Here is an 18,955-nt window from a genome sequence, read left to right on the forward strand (position 1 = left end):
TCTCAATTTCCATCAGCTAACCTATTTTCCTTAGCTGTCTCAAATGATATGATATTTAATAATTAACATAACTGCAAGTAGTCTTAGCCTAGTAAAATAAAGGCAAAGAGTTTCATTTAAAAATAGAACCAAAGGGTCATTCCAGGTGGCAAGATCTTTTTGAAAGGCTACAAACCTAATTTTTTATTGCATATCGCATAAAAAACTTTTTCTGGGAGAAAATTTTTTATCCTGCCTGTGCTTTTTCATTTACTAGAGAAGAAAAAATGAAACTTACTTTTTAGGTAATCTGATGAGGCAGAATCTGTCATAAGCATACAAGAAGACAACATCTTATAAATTTCTGAGTGTTCTTGTTCTGGGAGGAAGTTTAACAAATTCTGATCCAAGACATCACACTGCAAAGAGAAATAACTTTTGAGACAAATAGAAATATCACAACAAGCAACATGCAGAGATGCACAAGAAGATGTGATACAAAGCCTGTGGTATTTGTTAGGAGTTTCCTCACTGATTTCCAGGTACTCTAAAACAGAGGGGGAACCTGTTGGACAAACTGAGTGGTCACTTCTCTGTGGGCTGGTTGTCAGATTAAATCTCAGCAATCAGCAATATTTAATGTTTCTCAGAGACCATCAGATGCAGCAGGTATGTCCACACAATTAAATCACAAGACCTGGGAGAGGGCTGGAAAAGGGTGCCTGGCTCCCCATACTGCTACTAAGCCCCATGCACAGGCCTGTTGTGGATCATTGGAATTTCTTCTCTTCCCGACAGAGCCTAACTTGCAGGAGCAGTGAGGCTGAGAGTCATCCTGAGTCAGGCAGGTCAGTCCCAGATCAAGACCCTTCCCGGGGGGATACTCTCAACTCCTGGGAAATGCCCTTGAGGTGGCAGGTCTTGTTCTCCACTTCCTGCATCCTGGCAGGTGGGAGCAGGGAGAAGGGGACTTCCACGTCTGGACATGACTACAGCAGTTAGTCTCCAGGGAGGGGGACTTCACAGCGCCACCAACACAAGCCCTCCCTCTGGCCAGCCATGAGCTGAATGTCCATGTGCCTCCAGCCCCATGATCAGCTGGCTTCTGAAATCCATCCAAAATCTAGGAACTGAGATTTGGGAATGGAAAGAGGAGATGGATTTGTGCAAAAGGCCATGGCTGGCCCAGGGTGGAGAAAACGAGTCTGTCATGGGCTGCCAAGAGGAAGTTCTCCCTATGCTCAGTGTGGTGACTAACCTAACAGAGTGTATCTGAAAGGAAGCCTAAGATAAAGTGACCCTCCAATGGCATTGACTTAACATCTGTCCCACTTGAGACTACTTCAGGCTGAGTTGGCACACTGACACAGCTTTGTGTGTCATCAGAGCAGCTTCTATCAGATGGTACAGTCATGCTAAAAACATGTAAGCTGTGTATGAGACTGGCAAGTTATTAACCATCATCTATTTGTGTAAGATTGTGCTTTGGTTTCCATCTGCTTTCAATTCATGCTAGCTTTTCTGTGTGGAATTCCTGTTTAGAGTGGTGAAACTTATTGAGCAGACTTTAAAAATCAGAGTGCTATGCTTTATACACACACCTTAAGAAGAATATATTGCTTTAGATGATTCAGTTATAAGTATTACATATGCTCATTACTTGAATATTCCTGTTGTGAAGAATACTTATAAGTTATTTTTATGGCTTTAGTTTATATCTTATTTATGTGAATCCTACTGATACAGTATGTGATAAAGGTTTTTTATATATGTATAAATACTTACATATACACTTCTATATACACATACTATACTTCACAAAATATAGTACATTGTTTCATGTAATTTTTTTTTTGTGCATATGAACAAAGAACCTTTGACAGGAAACTGTGCTGGTGAGTTCTGTTCAAGGCTTAGGTGCAATCTCAGAATTGATTTTTTTCTTGTAAATGATAATGATACCACCAGGTTAATTAATCTCCCATCTACTCTACAGTAACTGCAGGAAGACTAGATGTGAGCCATCACCACTCTTCTAACTGAAACCTTTTGTCTCATACTGTGACCAAGCTCCAATTCCAAACTCTTGCCCCTTGTAGAGGTTTGGCACACCTGTAAAACAGTGCACAGAACAGAATATCTGGATCCTGTACACATCAAGACTTCAACAATGCTCTCAAATCAGTATGTCATCCAGAATACATTACTAAGTCAAACAGAGAGATGGAAGCAAATGTTCCACTGTCTCACTGGAACTGTAGAAAATGCCAAGCAAGCTATTCATAGCTAATTCTGCACCAGATGCAAAGAGCAGACATCCAATGCCATGGCAAAAAGGTAGGTAGTGAAACAGGCTCTGCAAAGGGATCTGGACAGACTGGATCAAAGACCTGAGAACAATTGTATGAGGGTCCAACAAGGCAAAGTGCCACATCCTGCCCTTTGGTCACAACAACTCCAGGCATTACTACCGGCTGGGGCAGAGTGGCTAGAAAGCTGCCCAGTAGAAAAGGACCTGGAGGTGCTGGCTGACAGCAATTAGACATGAGCCAGCAGTGCTCAGGTGGTCAGGAAGGCCAATGGCATCCTGGCCTGTATCAGCAATAGGGTGGCCAGCAGGACCAGGGCACTGATTGCCCCCTGTACTCAGCACTGGTGAGGCCACACCTTGATGCTGTGTCCAGTTCTGGGCTGCTCACTTCATCTCACACTGAGCTGCTGGAGTGTGCCCAGAGGACAACAGAGCTGGGGAAGGGTCTGGAGCACAGGTCTTACAAGGAGCAGCTGAGGGAGTTAGAATTGCTTAGCCTGGGGAAAAGGAGGCTCAGGGGAGACCTTATCACACTCTTAGAACTATCTTAAAGGAGGTTGTGGTGATGTGGTGGTTGGTCTCTTCTCCCAGGCAACCAGTGACAGGACAAGGGGAAACACCCTCAAACTGCACCAGGGGAGGCTCAGGCTGGATATCTGGAAAAATTTCTTCATGAAAGAGTGATTAAGCATGAGAAGAGGCTTCCCAGGAAAGTGGTAGAATCACCATCCCTGGAAGGGTTTAAAAAATGAGTGGACATTGCACTTTGGTTTATTGGACATGGTGGTATTAGGTCAAAGGTTGGACTTGATTTTGCAGGTGTTTTCTGACCTGATTCTATTGACAAAATTTGACCATTGGTGATAAAAATGGATCAGTTAGAGGGGAATGGTTTGCAGCTCTGTCTAATTATTCTGCAGTGAGCAGTTCTATGCCACTGGCTGAGACAGCCAGAGTATTGCTGAATGAGATAGGCAAAGCAGACAAAAGATTACGACAGTGACTGTGGGTAGACTTGTTAGATGAACTATGTTAACACACAGTTGTGCTGCTAAGCCTGGAATTTACTCTGCATCTTCAAATCGATGGATCCTGCTAAGCGAAGCTTTGGAGTATTTACTCCTGAAAGCTAAGGCCGGCAAAGAACACCTTTGCCTACATGCTGGTCTGTTCTAAACACCATACATCAAGTTCTGCAATAATGGGATGCATAGTTAAAATATTTCTGCAATTTCAACAAAACAGCTGTACTCCAGAATGGAACTCCTTCCTCATGATTTCATTGCTTTTATTGGGGGATGGGGGTAGTGGTTAGGTGGAAAAAATTCTTGCTGCAGGGAGAAAAAAATCAAAGTATCTAAGCAAACATGGTGACTAGAAAAAGGATGGTGGAGGGCTGCAAATGAGACAGGTTTCTTTCCCATCAACACAAAAAATAAAGATGGCTATGCACTTGTGTGCTGGGATTTGGCCCCTGTATGAACCTGTGTGTCCTGCACTCACTGATTCCCACTGCTACCCTGTAACAGCAACACAGCATGATGAACTTTTATACACTGTAAGGTCCTGGATTCTTCCACCCTGACATTTACCTTAAGCACCCAACACAGCAGAGCAGCTCCTTGAATTTCACTGGGTAGCCCCTGAGGAGAAGTCTCAACCCTGCCAGGGACCTTCTGGAAAAGCAGGCAAGAAAGTACAGGGAGGACCCTTCTCAAGAGACTGCATATTCTTGAAGTCGTAGTGTACCATCTGACTGGCAAATGCTATGAGCTGTGATCAGATTTCAATGAGTTCACTTCAGTTAGAGCCATCCTTACCATGTGAGCTAGACCTCTCCATCTTAGCTGACCCTATGAGTAGTCTCCAGACCTCATTAAAAAAGAAAAAAAAATTAGAAATACAACAGGGGAAGTTTGTGTTTGAAAATGCTCCATGGAAGTATGGGAAGCTGTGTTAAAGAGAACCAGACATATTTGCTCTCAGCACTGGAACTTTCATGATTTTAATGAAAGAAAATACATCAGTTTTCTTAACAGGAGCCCTCAGAGAGCCCTGCTCTGCATTCTGCCCAGTTTTGCATTCCTTTCATTGCTCAAAGCAGAAGATTTGCAGAATATTTTTTCCCTGCTGTCACAGAGGAGCAAGAATTGGTATTTCTTCCCTCAAACAGTGACTGAATTTAGCTTACAAATAGATCCCCGAGGTAAACAAAATAAGCCACATAGATTTTCCAGATATCACTCTGATCAGTTTTAAAACTTAAGAACAAATGGCAAGGGCAACAGAGGACTAAAATACCCAGTGTGCACCTAGATGCACCTTCAGCTGGGCCCCTGCCCACGGCCATAGTGATTTGCCAACCTGGGGCAGGCAGAAGCCTATATATTCCTTGTTCAGCTGTGGCCTCTGGGATGCTTCCTCTACATGTGTGGGCTGGTGGGGCAGTTGTTAACCATTACCACTCCAGCAGCTCCAGGAAGGTCTGCACCACCTCCAGCCTGGTCAGGTTGGTCCCTGACTTGGACAGCCATGTGCTGCTTTTATGCAAATAAAAAGTAATGTCCATTTTTATCCTTATTTTGGGCTGGATACCATGTAAGGTTATCACACAAAGCATGTCATTGGGAGAGAAAACCAGTTTAGTTTCTGATGGGGCAACTCAGGAATTATAAACATGCATCTATCCATGTTCAGTCACGGCTTCAGACTTCAGGCACAAGGTCTGAAATGTGTCTTCCTGAAGAGGAATACTTTCCTGCAGCAGATCTATCATCTCCACTAATAACCAGTATTTGAAAGGGACACCAATGAAAACTCCAAATGATGAAAGACAAGGAAATTTCATGGAAATCAGTAAGTGTATGTAAACCCCATAGCCCATGCATAGGACAGAGCTCTCCCCACCCTTGAAGTGAGGCAGATGTCAGAAAATAGTCAAGTACTGGTCTTCTAAACTGTTGAGGATGAAAAAAAACCTGAAATAGACTCAGTTCAATCTATTGTTGCATAGCAATATTTTTGCATTTACCAGGAGCTGCTCTTTCATTCAAGTTCCTTTTGTCTCAGAAGAAAATAATTTTTGTCCTTACTCCAGCAAGGTAGTGTTGTGAAATACATTTGTCTGGGTGGAAAACATAACAGATATTTGGTGAAAAACTAAATGAGAGAAAGAGAATAGTAATTTTCTTAAGAACATGGCAGGGGGTAGTACAATAATGATTTGGCAGCTAATTTTTTCTCCTGGGCATGTATTTATTTGAGACCAGGGTACTAAAAATGAGTGTGAGGATTAATCCATAATTATTGTGCCATTTCTTCTAGAGCAACCTTAGCAACAGGAGCGGGGTTTGGAGCAGTCCCTCTCCCCTGCTCCTCCAGCCCAAGCCAATGCACATGGGAGTGTCTCCTGGAGCAGCAAGCAGATAAAAGAAGCTGAATGTGCCAGAGCATCGGCTGCACTGGTGAAGGGCTGCACCCAGCATCGGCTCCAGCAGCAGCTCCCGGGAGCAGCACGCTCCCCTTGGGAAAGCACAGGGGAGCTGCAGGGAGAGCTGTCAGCAGCCTCTGGCTAATTCCAAATTCAATGGGGTTTTTGTCCTTTACCTCCCTGGGAGCAGAATAAGGCCCTTAACAAGCTCCTCACTGGGCTGCCAGCAGCACTGGTGCTATTCTCTACTAGCTTAGAAATCAGAGATGGAAAAGATCAGCCAGGTCACCCTGTCCCTCCCCTGGCCAGTCTATTACTGCAGAGCTTTTTCCATTCAAGCTGAAGTGCCTCATAGCAACAAAAACCTGAAGGGTATGAATCAGAGAGTGCAGAGCTGAGTAACAGCAGCAGCCAGCATAATGCAGGGACAAACTCCCTCACCACATTTTCAGGAAAACACTACCCCCAGCACTGTTTTACACCTGCTTCTACAAGTGCAGTGCCCAATTCTACAATGTGTAGTAGAAAAGGCAATGCCAGAATTACTCACCGGTAAATGCCCTAGAAGAGGTGTGATGCTGTCAGACACATAGATGATGCTTCCACCTGTGGTTACTGCTATAATGAAGCCATCTAATGCCTAAGGAAAACAGACAAGTTGAGAGTGCTTTAATAGGAATGAGTGTGTAAACAGGACATCTCATCATGTATTGATCAAAACAGTTTGACTTCAGCACCATATTGTCATCGAGTTGTAGGAATGTTATCTCAAGTTGCAGAACAGTAATTCTCTGATTTTACAGTCTGATTTAACTTTTACAAGACTCTTTGTAGTCTAGTAAAACCTACTATTGAAGCAACAAAGGGCTCACAGGAACATTTCATGTCTCAGTTTTTAAATTAATCACACATTTTAATAATGCAAAATGACTAAGACTGGATCCCTTGGAAGTTATTAAAATGAACATTTGAGCTCTGTGTAAATATCAAAGGACGATGAAAGGATGCAGTCCTATCTCAAAATGGTACTTCTCTGCAAACCCCATAAATCACAGTTTGTATTAATGTAACATTGTATATTACTGGGCTTTCATGTAAGTAAAAGCAATGCAAATGATCAAATAATCCTTAGCCTGAGTTTTAATTGAGTGATTTATTTTAAAGGTCATGGTATTAGATTACTCATTCCAAGACAAATTCACCCTTCTGCAGAGTTTCTTCCTCACTTTGGTCCCATCTTGTGGTAAGCCCCTTCACTCCTAGGACTGAAGGGAAATGTCAGCCTCATCCCCACCCTCTGCACAGAAGCAATTTCACCTTCAAAATGAGTCTCTTCTTTAGTCTGAGCTGCCAAGTTTTGAGCTAAGTTTTGATCAAAATTAAACCTAGGTAGATTTTCAGATCTAAGGCAAGATCAACTTAATTTTTCAGGGGATTCTCCTCAGAGTGAACTAAAGCTAGATGATCTTCAGATCACTGTAAGGCGAACATCTCAAAAAATTAAGACACAACAGTAGGTGCTCAGATAATATATTAAAACTTTCCCACTGTCATTAGGGAGTCACCAGTGAGGCTCCCAACCCTTTAAGTGGAGCAAGTCTGGGTCCTCCCTGTCAATTCCCTGATATTCTGGAGTCAAGTTTTGGCAGCAGTACTTGAGCAGCAAAGGCACTGTGAACATGACTGAATCAGAGCAGTGTTTGACTATGCTCCAGTGGCCATACCTGCTCAGGAGACAGGTGTACTGCAAACAGCCTGACCAGAGAGCCACGGCGTTACAAAACCATACTGCAAAACCAGGCCTGCCTCCAAGCCAGACTTGCAGTTGATCTTGTAAGCCACAGCACATCCTTCCCCCCCGCCACTGACTTCAATAAGGGAAAGAATTCTGAGAACACTGGAAAATGCTAATTGTTAAAAAAAAAAAAAAAGGAAAACACAAAGCCTTGAATAAAGACACAAACATATGTTCCTTTTTCCAGAGAATGCTGAGCACCCACAACTATTTAAGTCAATGAGAATCTGCTGGTACTTCAATCCTTCAAAAGCAAGTCAATAACTTATACCCCAGTAGAAGAGTGAATGTTTAGCATCTCTGAAAACCCTCCAGCTGCTATAGTTAGTTTGATTTTGTTAATCTAGGTGCAGAGAATATGTTTTTCTTTAGTGCAGTACATTCAAGCTGTTTTCTAAAAAAACATGATAGCTGTTAACCCATAGAAGAGAGCAGTGGTTTTAAAAGGCAGTTGGATCGTGCATGTTACTATGGTGAAGGTTGTTAGTTTTTAAAAAATCAACTCTTTATTTCATATCCAATGCAAATTACACACAGTGACTCATATCAGAACTTTGTGGTAAAATCAAGTTAATGTGTGCACACATAACTCTGTTTTTATTTATTGCAACTGGACATTCTAACATTAGGAGAGCATTTTCCTCTTCAAAGGTTTTACTATTGCATCAGCCCTGGACAGACAAACAGAGCCTAATGCCCACTGTAACCTGGTGACAGCCTTTTCAATGTGGTAAAAAAAGGCCATTTTCAGGAAAGCTGATATATTACTGCAGTCAATTATGCCTTGAATCTTTTGAATTAGTGCTCGGAAAAAACCCTTCCCATCTTTTAATAGCAGGATAGGAAAAACTTCAAGCAGTCTTGTCCAAATGCTAATAAAATAAGATTAGTAGAAAGACAAAATAGCAGGGAATGATGAACATCTGGCACAACAGGACATCCCAATAACCAATGTTATTTTGAAGGGCATGGAAAATCACAGTAGCAAGAAGGTGATTTATAAGCTGGGAAACCAAAAGTGATTGTTTTAATCTAAAATTGTGTAGCATACAAGTAGAATGAACAAAGACCCAACCTGTCAAAACAACAGTCAATTTACTGCTATCTGAGGGACATATTTCAGTGCAGACTGAAGGAGTTATGTGTGTTAAGTTCCTGTGCACAGAGATGGAAATGGCCAGTTGTCAGAGCAATGGGAGCAAAGCATCTCATAAAACTAGTCCAGGGAAGTCTCATCACAACAAATGACAATGGCCAAAGGACTCCCAGCCTCTGGGAGCCAGCAACGTGCTCCGGGCTTTATGCCACTCCTTGGTGGTGAAGTTCTCCCCAACATCCTTCCCTGCCCATCACCAGAGCCTGCATCATGTGCCATGTTCACATCATTTGTGGGAGGAGAAGCTTGTTCTCAAAGGACACTGTGGGGCTGTGCAACATCTGTATGTTCAGTACAGGAGAAGACCCTTGTTAAAGGCAGTTCTAGCTATTACTGAGAGAGAAAAATGCATTCGAGCAACTCATTTGCTTTTCATTTTGAACCTACATAAATACCATTGCATTGCCCCCCTTCAAATCCCAGCTAGCATTAAAATAACCTATGCTATAATTGAAAAGCTATGATTGCAAAATGCTAGAATAGGAAGGGTTTGATAAGGGCCTTGAAAATCAGAGTAGAAGTACCAACTGTATCAAGCCAAGAGGAGCTGTCAGGCTTTATCTGCTTGTTCAGCACCTAGCACTAGAGGGACGCGACACCACTGTGTTTCAGGTGCTAATCTTGCATAAATATTAGATGCTAACAACACCTTCCAAGAACAGGAGAAAAACAGCCATGTGCCCTTTATCTCACCTCTGTTTGTAAAAAAAAAAATACAACCTGTCATTTGAATCTTTGTCCTGAACTGCTTTTCCTGGGAGTTGCTGCACAGCTCTGCAGGCTGCGGCAGCCCAGCACAACGGTACCGCTGAGACAAAGAGCAACAGGGGGGGACTTTAATCCCAGTGACAGCTCTGCTTGATGGTCAGATACAGCAGTTCCCAAAACCTTCTCTTTTGGAACTGCAGATGACAGTTTGTTCTAAATGCATGGGCGTTTCCATGAGTGCTAGACAAAATTAGGAAAGGTGTATGTGCATGTTTACCTCCAACATCAGCTGGGTGAATTCTTCATTGCTGAGAAATGAAGGCTTCCAGTCCTGCTGAATTTCAGAAATCTCCGTCTGTGCTGAGACTTCTAGACAAATAGAATAATTACATCTTTAAAATTCAAATTAACTTCTATCTTGAAATATTACATATGGGTTGCTATGAAAAGAGAGAAATAACCTTTGTTTTCAAAAGTTGCAGTTTTCAAGCCCGAAATGTTTTTCTCATTTTTTACTCAACTTGTACTGACTTCAGTGGGAGCCTGTATTCACAAGGCCATTGACTTCAAGCAGCATTACTGGAGTATTGATCGAAAGGTAAAACCACTTTGCATGAAATTAAAATCAAGGCAAGGATTAGCATGTATCCAATTGCTATTTACAATTTACAGCTTCAAAATCAGGATGCTGGAGAGGCTTCAGCCTATAGCTTCTGTGCCAAACAGAACAGCAAGAAAGCTCCTTCAGATAAGCCCCAAAGGGCTGTGACCCCAAACTGCAGAGCTATTGCTCCGTTTTCCAAAAGGAGAACTAATCACAAGCATTTGTGACAGCTTTACACCAGTGCTACTGCCACCACCCTCTCCCTACCTTCAGCCACATGGTGTAGGGCAGCCCAGGAGAAGTAATGGAGCACCAGCATCTCATCCCAAATCCTGTCTGGAGGGCAGGGTCCCCTGTGCTGCCAGCCCATAAGGCCCCAAGAGGAGATCTGCCCCACTGTTGTCTTACCCTGACCCCATGGCAGCCTGCAGAGGGCTTGCTCCTGGAGGGCTTTCCATGGAGGAGTGCAGTCACACCGGGATAACAACTCACAGCTTTGCACTGAAACTGGGGACCATACTGGATAGCTGGTTGCACTGTTTGCCTTTGGAAAATGGTCACTTATGTTAGCTCTGAGTCAGACAGGATTCTGGGGGACAGCTCTCATTTCCAGAAACTTGAGCTGGTTTATAGTTTGCTGCTCACTCTACTTCTCTAGGAGGACTCCCTCACTCAGGTCTAGTAGTGAGGGATGGTGAGCACAGGCTTTTCTCTTTTCATCACCTCTTGCTGATTAACGCTTTAATTAATCCTGTTGATTAACACTTCCAGAGCAATGCTCCGTATGCAGAGCACATAGGCAAACTGGCCAGAGAAACACAAATGGATAAATGATACTAAAGACAGTAAATTTCTACAAGTCCCTGTGCATTTTGTCACTGAGAAAGAAATCAAAGCCTCTGCTCAGGCTGCATTAGTGGAGATGCAGCCGTTTGCTCCTACCAGCTTGTTTGAGTTGCTTTCTGCATGCTGGGGGCTGTCACTGGCAGCACAGCAACTCTCCACAGTCCCTATGGTTTCACACACAGGTTTGAAAAGCAGACTAAAGAAAGAGTCCATCAGATTTTTTTAAGTAGTTTTAGAATATAGGATACTTTCAGCAGATCTGTAGCTTGGAAAAGCCAATGTACATGAAATGGTGACTGTTGGAAGAATTGCTTGAGATCTGGGAGATTATGTGGATTATAATGAAGGAGGCTTTACTATAATGAAGAAGGTTTATGAAGGAAAAAATCTGAAAATTTACCTCCTTTAGATGTTATGACTAAAATCTTGGTTTAGCCTACCAAATGAAAGGGGAACATGACTCAGTATACCAGATCCAAAGTATGCTGACGATAATCAACACTTTTAAATGCCGATGCTTTGTATTATATTCTGTGATTACTAATCTGGTTTAAAAATAGATAACATTTGCTTTTTTTAGCAAGTGCACAAACCCCAGTCACATTTTGACCAAATTGCTGTGGAAAGATTTGTGAGTGTTAGCTTTCCTTCACGTAGTTGTTTTTCAAGGAAAAGCATATTTTGGAGTAAATTATCTGGACCTTCAGCTACACTTCTACACTTATTTCAAATCCTGGGTGATTGTTCTTTGCTTAGTTTTATAATTTAGCATATTCACATCTTCCTTTGCCTTGGGCAGCGAAAAAAAAAAGATGAGTCATTACTACAATTTTTTAAAAAAGTGTACATAACTATTCAACTTTGAGATGTCCTGGTCATCCCTTCCTTTACAAACCATAGGTTAACAGTTGAACTCATTGGTCTTAAATGTCTTTTCCAACCTAAACAAATCTATGATTCTAGTTTGTCTGTGGTAAAAATTAATTTAAGGAGAAACTGCACTCTAATGCCAGAACCACTATAATTATTTCCTCAGTAAGACTGACATCTGTGACTCCATTCTGTTGAGAGTCATGATATAAGAGTTTTAATGGTCTTTCCTGTTACACCCAGAGTTCTCCATAGAGTGAAGAAGGGAGGTGCTGGATGAGCCAAGGTAAGCCCGGCGATGTAGTGCATCATCTTGTGAGACCCCTTCCTGCTTTCTAGGACCAGGGGCATTCCCCACAGTCACCCACTGAAACCTCTTCCTCATAGGGGCAGAGCAGGAGAGCTCCATTTTAAACCAGTGCCCTGATTTATAAGGGAGGAGCATTTCAGTTCACCACTACTGGTGGATGTCAAAGCATCAGGAAGGCCACAGTGCACATTCCTCCCTCTGAATAGAAACTAGACCAAAGAGAGTAGATCAGCAGGGTCAGAAATCTCCTCTGCCCTCTTTGAAGGTACATTTCTAAGGGACTTAAATGCCACTGGTGCAAGAATTTTAAAAAATTAACTCCTAGCCTTCCGATGCTGAACTTGACTACTGCAACTGGATGCTCTGCACATGTGATGTAGCTTGTGCTTGTGCAAACTGGGTGAAGCATGTCAACTATCTGTGGATGCAATTTGCTAATGCCAGCTTCAAAAAAGGAGGCATTTTCTGGTCTGAGCTTTCTACTCAATGTGGAAAATTGAGTCCTACACAGTCCACTGAGGAGCTGGGGTGCTGAACAGATTGCTTCCCTGCATTTTTTTTTCTGCAGAGAAACTGGGGAGAATGCTTTGTTCTTCTACTCAGAGTATTGCAAATTTCAAGTAAGGGAATCTTCCCTCTGCTCCCAAATCTCTCTTGTTCAAAGCATCTGTCTTCTTCATGAGTGCTGCAGGGCACTGTTGCCCTCTTTCCCTCAGTTGCTGCCATTTGCCCCCTTCTCTAGCAGGTTGAGAGTCGCCTTCAACTGAAGAGCAAATAAGGAGATGGATTTGGGCAGCACAGTGTCTGCAAATGATCTTTTTTGATGAGGTAGGAAAAAACCTCGAATACCTTATATTGGAACTTTTAGGTCCCTCAAGACATTCTGATAATCACCGAAGGAAAGAGGATATTATAGTAACTGTCTGGCAAGTGCATGAAGGACTGCACTAAATCTTACCATTGTGTTTCTGCAGAAAGCCAATGACTTTTTCCAGCACAGTAGTTTTGTCCATTTTGCGAGTGTTGCCTGGAAGCATGGAGCTGAGCTCTTTGATGAGAACATTGAACTGATCACGCCTCTTCTTCTCAGACTTGTTACGCGAAGCCCTGTAGACAGGGAAAAAGAAACAAAGGATGAGCAGAGCAAGAAGGAAAATGATCATGTACCTGCTCTTTGTAATGTATCTACATAAAATTAGCTTGCTGCACACATCAGCATGTGAAGATTAACACTGGACTCCAACAAAGCTACAGAAGCAAGTAGGAGGCAACAGTTCCCACCTCCTGCTCTTGTCTTTGAGCCTCTTTAAGTGCCCAGTGGGGTGATGGAGGCTCTGCTCACTCCTCTGTGCTGCCTCTGGACAGTCTGGCTGAGCTTATCAGGACAGCATTGAGCTTGTAGTTGAAGGAGCTCTGTCAATCTCCCAGACATTATGTAGGATCTTAAAAATTCATGCAGTCTCTGGGGAGGCACTCAGAGTGAGAAGAAATAGAAATACTGTGACAACAGTAAAATTATCCATAAAGAAGAAGAGTGGAGACTGGAGCATACCCATCTGTGAAGTCTTAACAGAAGAGAGGGACCCCAGTCCTGCAGCTGTTGCACTGGAGCTGGGTTGATGTAGAAGGACCTGCTCACTTTGGTCACAGGTGCTCTGCCTACCTCCAGGCTGGCAGAAAAGAATCAGGATATTGTCTTTCAGTCATTAAGATCAGAGACTTGAGTAGAAGTTGCTGCAGCTCCCATCTGGTTTGTATGCCACTTTGTTCAGTTTCCTTTCCAAGGTCACAATGACAAGCAGGAGAAAGGCATCAGCATGGATTGTCTGAGGCTGGGATGCATTGCCAGACCTGGGGTCTTGGAAGTGCCAGTAGTGCTTGCCCTTAATCTCTGTGTGCCACTGGGAAAATCAGTGTCAGTGCCCCAAGTCTCTAGGTTTAAAACAAATACTCTATACTTTTCTTCACCAGTCTTGTCTGTTTAGCTTGCAGATTCCTCAGAGAGAGCCCGTTTCTGCTGCTGTGTTTCAAGAGCTCAAAGGAAGAAAGGATCTGATTTCATTTGGGGTGTTTTGGCACCATCATAATACTGTCATTAAGGCTGTTGATAATCTTTTCAGCATGCGCACTTTGGGTTTTTTAACTCTATGCCAATCTGTACACACGGATTTTCTGACTGGTTCTCAGGAGTACCACAACTGTTTGACTCGGAGGTTATCACCTGGACTTCTGTATCCATGTGGAAATAGAAATAAGTATAGGCCAGTAGGTTTGTTTGTTCTTCTGAAAGTTCTGAAAGTCCTCAAACAGATGAGACTTGCCTTGCCAATTACGCAAAGACTGAAAAATCTGGTTACATGTAGATGGAAAAGGCAAGAGGCCAGTTCTCACTCTGACTTTCTCACTCCCAGCTAACTCTGCTATCCCTCAAAGCAGCTCTGGATGCACACTGCTGAAAATCAGAGCAGAATTTAGCCCAGCATCTACATCCCCTGTGAGGACCAGGATGGCAATAAACATTTTCAGCAGAGAAATCACTACAGAGGCTTCTGGATGTTACTACTGACAGAGGGGTAAATTTTGTTTGTCCTGCTCTCAACCCTGAACACACTTGGAGATACACTGGATAGAAGCCAATTCTTGATTATTTTACAGCTTTGAACACAAGAGATTGGGTGGATACTGCCTGACTGATTTCAGCTTGCTCTTATTACACTGCAAAAGGCTGTCAGAACAAGATGTGAAAAGCTCCAGCCTTATCCTATTTCTCTACAGTTCAGGGCAATGTTAAGAATATCAACATTTTACTTCCTCATAATTCAATCCTCAGTTCATTTTAAGCTTAAAGAGTCCAGATTTCCCTGAAAATAAAGTAAACCACCAGCTGTCAATAGGGAATGTGTTGCTTAAAAAAAAAAAGAAAAATAAAAAAAGCCTTGACAGAAATATAAAGTATCTATACTTAACACTTGACATTTTATTCACAAAGAAAATATAAAAACTCCTCTAGTGGAAATAACTCTACCAAGATATGAATCGATGATCACAGTAAAGTTTTCAAATGGAAAAAAATGAGACAAGATTGGAAAAAATGATAAAAACTACCCCTGCACAGTTGAAAATACTTTGTTTAGTACAGTTATAAATGCATGAAGTAACATAGTTTTCATCACTTCCCTTTGAAGATTATTTCGTAGCCTTGCTTACTTCACTGCTAGGGCATACAATTACAGTAAGCCCAAACAACCTCTGTCTTAACTGCATACTATTTGTCCCAATTCTCCTCCCTCCTTGCTACTCCAGAAAGATTACAGCATATTCAAGGGGAAGGAGGAGACACAATATGAATAAAATCAGGATCTTTAGTGAATACAGCTGAAGGCAATGCAGAACAGCCTGAATTCAGAATGATCAATATCAACAACTTAACAGCCATTTTTATTCACTTACATATATGCTTGTTGTCTTAGACAGATACTGACTGAGTAGTAGATGCTACATTTTGCTAATTTACAATGAAATGTGACTTTACACTAAATTTCAGATTTCTTCTGGCTGTCCAGTGGAGTGTGTTATATATGCATCAATGCAAGTAACTGTACCACATACCTTCATTTAAGATTCTTAAATTTACTTTTTATTTCAGTGGAAAATGGCAGGTAGTAGTCTTCATGATTAAGCACTTTCTCATGGTTCACTTCAAGCTGGTTTTGGTTGGAATTTGGAATTCAACTGAATTGTAAAAAAAGTATTTTAAAATTATATACTATTAAAGTAAACGGAAAGAAGAGCAAATAGAGAAAAAAGTGCACAAAGCACACCTTTTGTTTAGAATTAATAAATCTCTAAAACCAAAATAAACCTCATCTAGCATCAAAGAACTGAAAAGGAAACTATGGCTTCTGATCTGAGAAGATCAGAAAACCTAGGTCTTCAATGCTCCCAACTGTGGTGCCATCATTTTAGTCCTCAGGTGTTCGGAGTGAAGTTGTGCCCTAGGGAGTCAGCTGATGCAGAATAGGGCTCAATTCAACCACTGTTCTTCCTGATCTTGGCCAAATACTAAACATCTGGCACAGGGGTGGAAGTGCAAGTACCTCTTCTCAGGAGAGGACGGATCCTTTTTTCATGTCTGTGTAATACAACCTGTACATGCCTAATAAATTGCAGCAGATATACATGGTGTGTATGTGTATCTCTACACACACCTAACCCAAGAAACTCAGCTCCTGGCTTGGCACCATCCCAAAAACTTAGGTCCAGAAATTTTCAGTCTCACCTACTTTTAACAGAGAAAATAAAAGGAGAGAAGAATTTCCTGGGCTTTTTAATCCCCTCTGGTGTTTCTCAGCCCTGAGGGAGCCAGTCCTTATACCAAATAGAAGCAAAAAAAAGAAGTGTTTCCCTTGTGATACAGGACAGGTGAGAGTCCTCAGTTTACAAAACACAGCAGCAAAATATTAATCAAATAGCTTCTCCTAATTTGACTCTCTCTGGAAGAAAACCTGTAGCTTTTAAATGAATCTGAACTGTTTCAGTATAATGTATTAACTTTAGACCTTCATGGAGCATCTCATGAATTCAAACTCAATTTCAACTTTAGCTTTATTTCTAAAAAGCAAAATGAACTTAAATTACAATTTGAAGAAGCAGTTTCCTTTTTTAATTTTTAAAGTTATAACTTTTTAATGCACCCTGATAGAGGCCTGCCCCAGGGTACGACAAAAATTCCTTCTGGGAACAAACGGTATGAAAACCATACCAGATGGTGATGACAATTGCCGATAGCAAGGATACATGTTATCCTATTTTTTTCATATATGCATTCATTTAATGAATTTTTCTTTTACTAGACAATTAGCACAGAAATATCTTGAAGATGATCAGGCCTTTAGCAGGTGAAGAAGTGCTGCAAGGTGGGCTCTTTTCTGCACCCTCTGAAAGGAAGCAAAGGGGAACAGCTGAGCCTGGCTGCAGCCTGTGCTGACCTATATTGGTGAGACAAAGCTGCAGGGAGGGAAAGAAGCGGAGAAGGAATCAAAAGAGATGAAACTGGATCAACTGCTTGTGCCTGGACTCGAAATACTCTCATTAGAAGGAACCAAGGGGAAAAATGTGGGCAACCTCTGTCTCTCTCTAAAGTAATTAAACTGTGGGCCGAGGCATTGATAACCTCAAATGCTTCCAAACTGCTTTTCTGCAGATGCTGGTCAGCTCTGACAGTTACTAAGAGTTTCACTGCCACAGGTCTTCTGCCTTGAAACACACCTTTTCTCTCCCAACAAAGGGCTCACAGTGAATTCCCACCAACTGGGACTCAATGGAGTACAGACTGTGAGTATGGGTTTGTGCCAGTTTAAGGCTGACTTTTCGTGGTCTTTCTCTGCTCCAAAGGTAATTTCTGGCTGTTTTCATTGCTGTGAGATAGGCATTGATGAATAAATTAATAAATTACCATTCTAATAGGGAAAAAAACCCCACTTTTCCTGTTCTTTTTCTTTTGCAAAATGTATTTAAAGAAAAAAGAAAACCACAACATTTTTGTACACTCTGGAAGCCCAGATGATGTATTATAGTGGCAGAAGAATGTTGTTGGTGCTTCAGTTCTGATGTTCTGCAGTAATGCGAAGAAAATGATCAATGCTTTGGCTTTTTTAACATTTTCCACAAGAAACATTGCTAGGCTATTTTCTTCTTACAGTGCAGCCAGGAGTAGGAGTCTGACATGGCAGTTTTTCAAGTTGCGTTTGACTGTATTTTACTCTCTTGCTCTTTGATTAATTGATTATGGATAAAACAGCTTCTGCAGCAACAAACAGTATCAAGTTCATCACAGAGAGTTATAAAAGAAAAGATACTCACCTCTTTGCCCTGTCTTTCTCATCTTCATCCATTAGATTGTCTAAGCAGTTTTTTCTGTTGAAGGAATGCAAGAATCAGTATGAATTGTCATTTTTTAGCTCTATTTGCAGGTTAATCTCATAGTCACTCTATTTCAATTTAATAACACAGTGATGATATCCAGGTCAGATAAATGTGTCAACAGGACTCTATGCCACAGTCCTTGATTTTAGGAAATATCCATTGTGGGTAATGTTATTCCTGAGCATTATGCTAGCCTTAGGGTCTCTAGCAGGGATCAAGGCTCCTAGGCACCACATGGTGCATCAGCACAGTACAAAACCAGCCACTTCTTGGGGATTTTTTAGTGCAGCAGTTACTCTCTGCAAACTTGTAGGCTGAATGACCCTGGCATCTGCTCAAGCTGAAAAGCATTTTCCTTGCCCCCATGTTCCCACCAAAACCATCTTCAGTGCAAGAGCCAGCATCATGGATGCTTTTGACCTCTCTGCTCTTCCTACTGGGAAGCTCTTCATCCTCCTCTGTGGATCTTGACACAAAGCCAAAAGAGATGGTAATAACTCTCTAGTGAATTACCTCAAATTCATAGTGTCCTTATAAATCCCACTGCCTAAGCCATACTACAAAACCCTCTTGCAGCCCAGTCAGACCATCCCACCCAGCCATGCTAGCACCAAGCATGGGGACTGTCCCATCCCCATCACTCTTTTTGCTGATCTTCACCAAAATGTTATGACCTCAGCTTTGTAGTACAATTGCTCCAGCAGTGTGAACTGTAAGCAGAAAAGGGTAAATTGGGTAAATTAAGTAAATTTGTGTAGGCAAGGCAAAGGGAAAAATACAAAAGCAGCCCAGCTGAAGGCTGAGTGCCTCAGAAACACTTGTCACTAGCTCAGTGCCCACCCTCCTTTGCTCCGTGACATTATGAGACAGTGACACTTGATCTGTAACCACTTCAGCCCAAGAAGGAAGCCCTATGCTACTGCACCTCTCATGGCAGCTGGCACCCCTTTAGGGTACAAAATCCATGTGCTGCTGCATCCCATGCTAATATTTTCCGAAACAGCAGCACAATGCCACTGGA

The 18,955-nt window shown here is 42.0% G+C and overlaps 1 protein-coding gene across 3 annotated transcripts in view; it reads right to left on the reverse strand.

Moving 5' to 3' along the window:
- NPAS2 (neuronal PAS domain protein 2) overlaps positions 1–18,955 on the reverse strand; it is a 105,606-nt gene that overhangs the window by 35,961 nt on the left and 50,690 nt on the right. For all 3 annotated transcript variants that reach the window (XM_053936659.1, XM_053936662.1, XM_053936660.1), the window contains exons 2-6: positions 17,872–17,925; positions 12,968–13,116; positions 9,657–9,748; positions 6,271–6,360; positions 278–398 (exon numbers count right to left, since the gene is read on the reverse strand). In XM_053936659.1, coding sequence (XP_053792634.1) covers positions 278–398; positions 6,271–6,360; positions 9,657–9,748; positions 12,968–13,116; positions 17,872–17,925 — 506 coding nt within the window. The remainder of the gene's footprint in view (positions 1–277; positions 399–6,270; positions 6,361–9,656; positions 9,749–12,967; positions 13,117–17,871; positions 17,926–18,955) is intronic.

Source organism: Vidua chalybeata, chromosome 2 (genome assembly GCF_026979565.1).
Source record: "Vidua chalybeata isolate OUT-0048 chromosome 2, bVidCha1 merged haplotype, whole genome shotgun sequence".
Classification (NCBI taxonomy): Eukaryota; Metazoa; Chordata; class Aves; order Passeriformes; family Viduidae; genus Vidua; species Vidua chalybeata.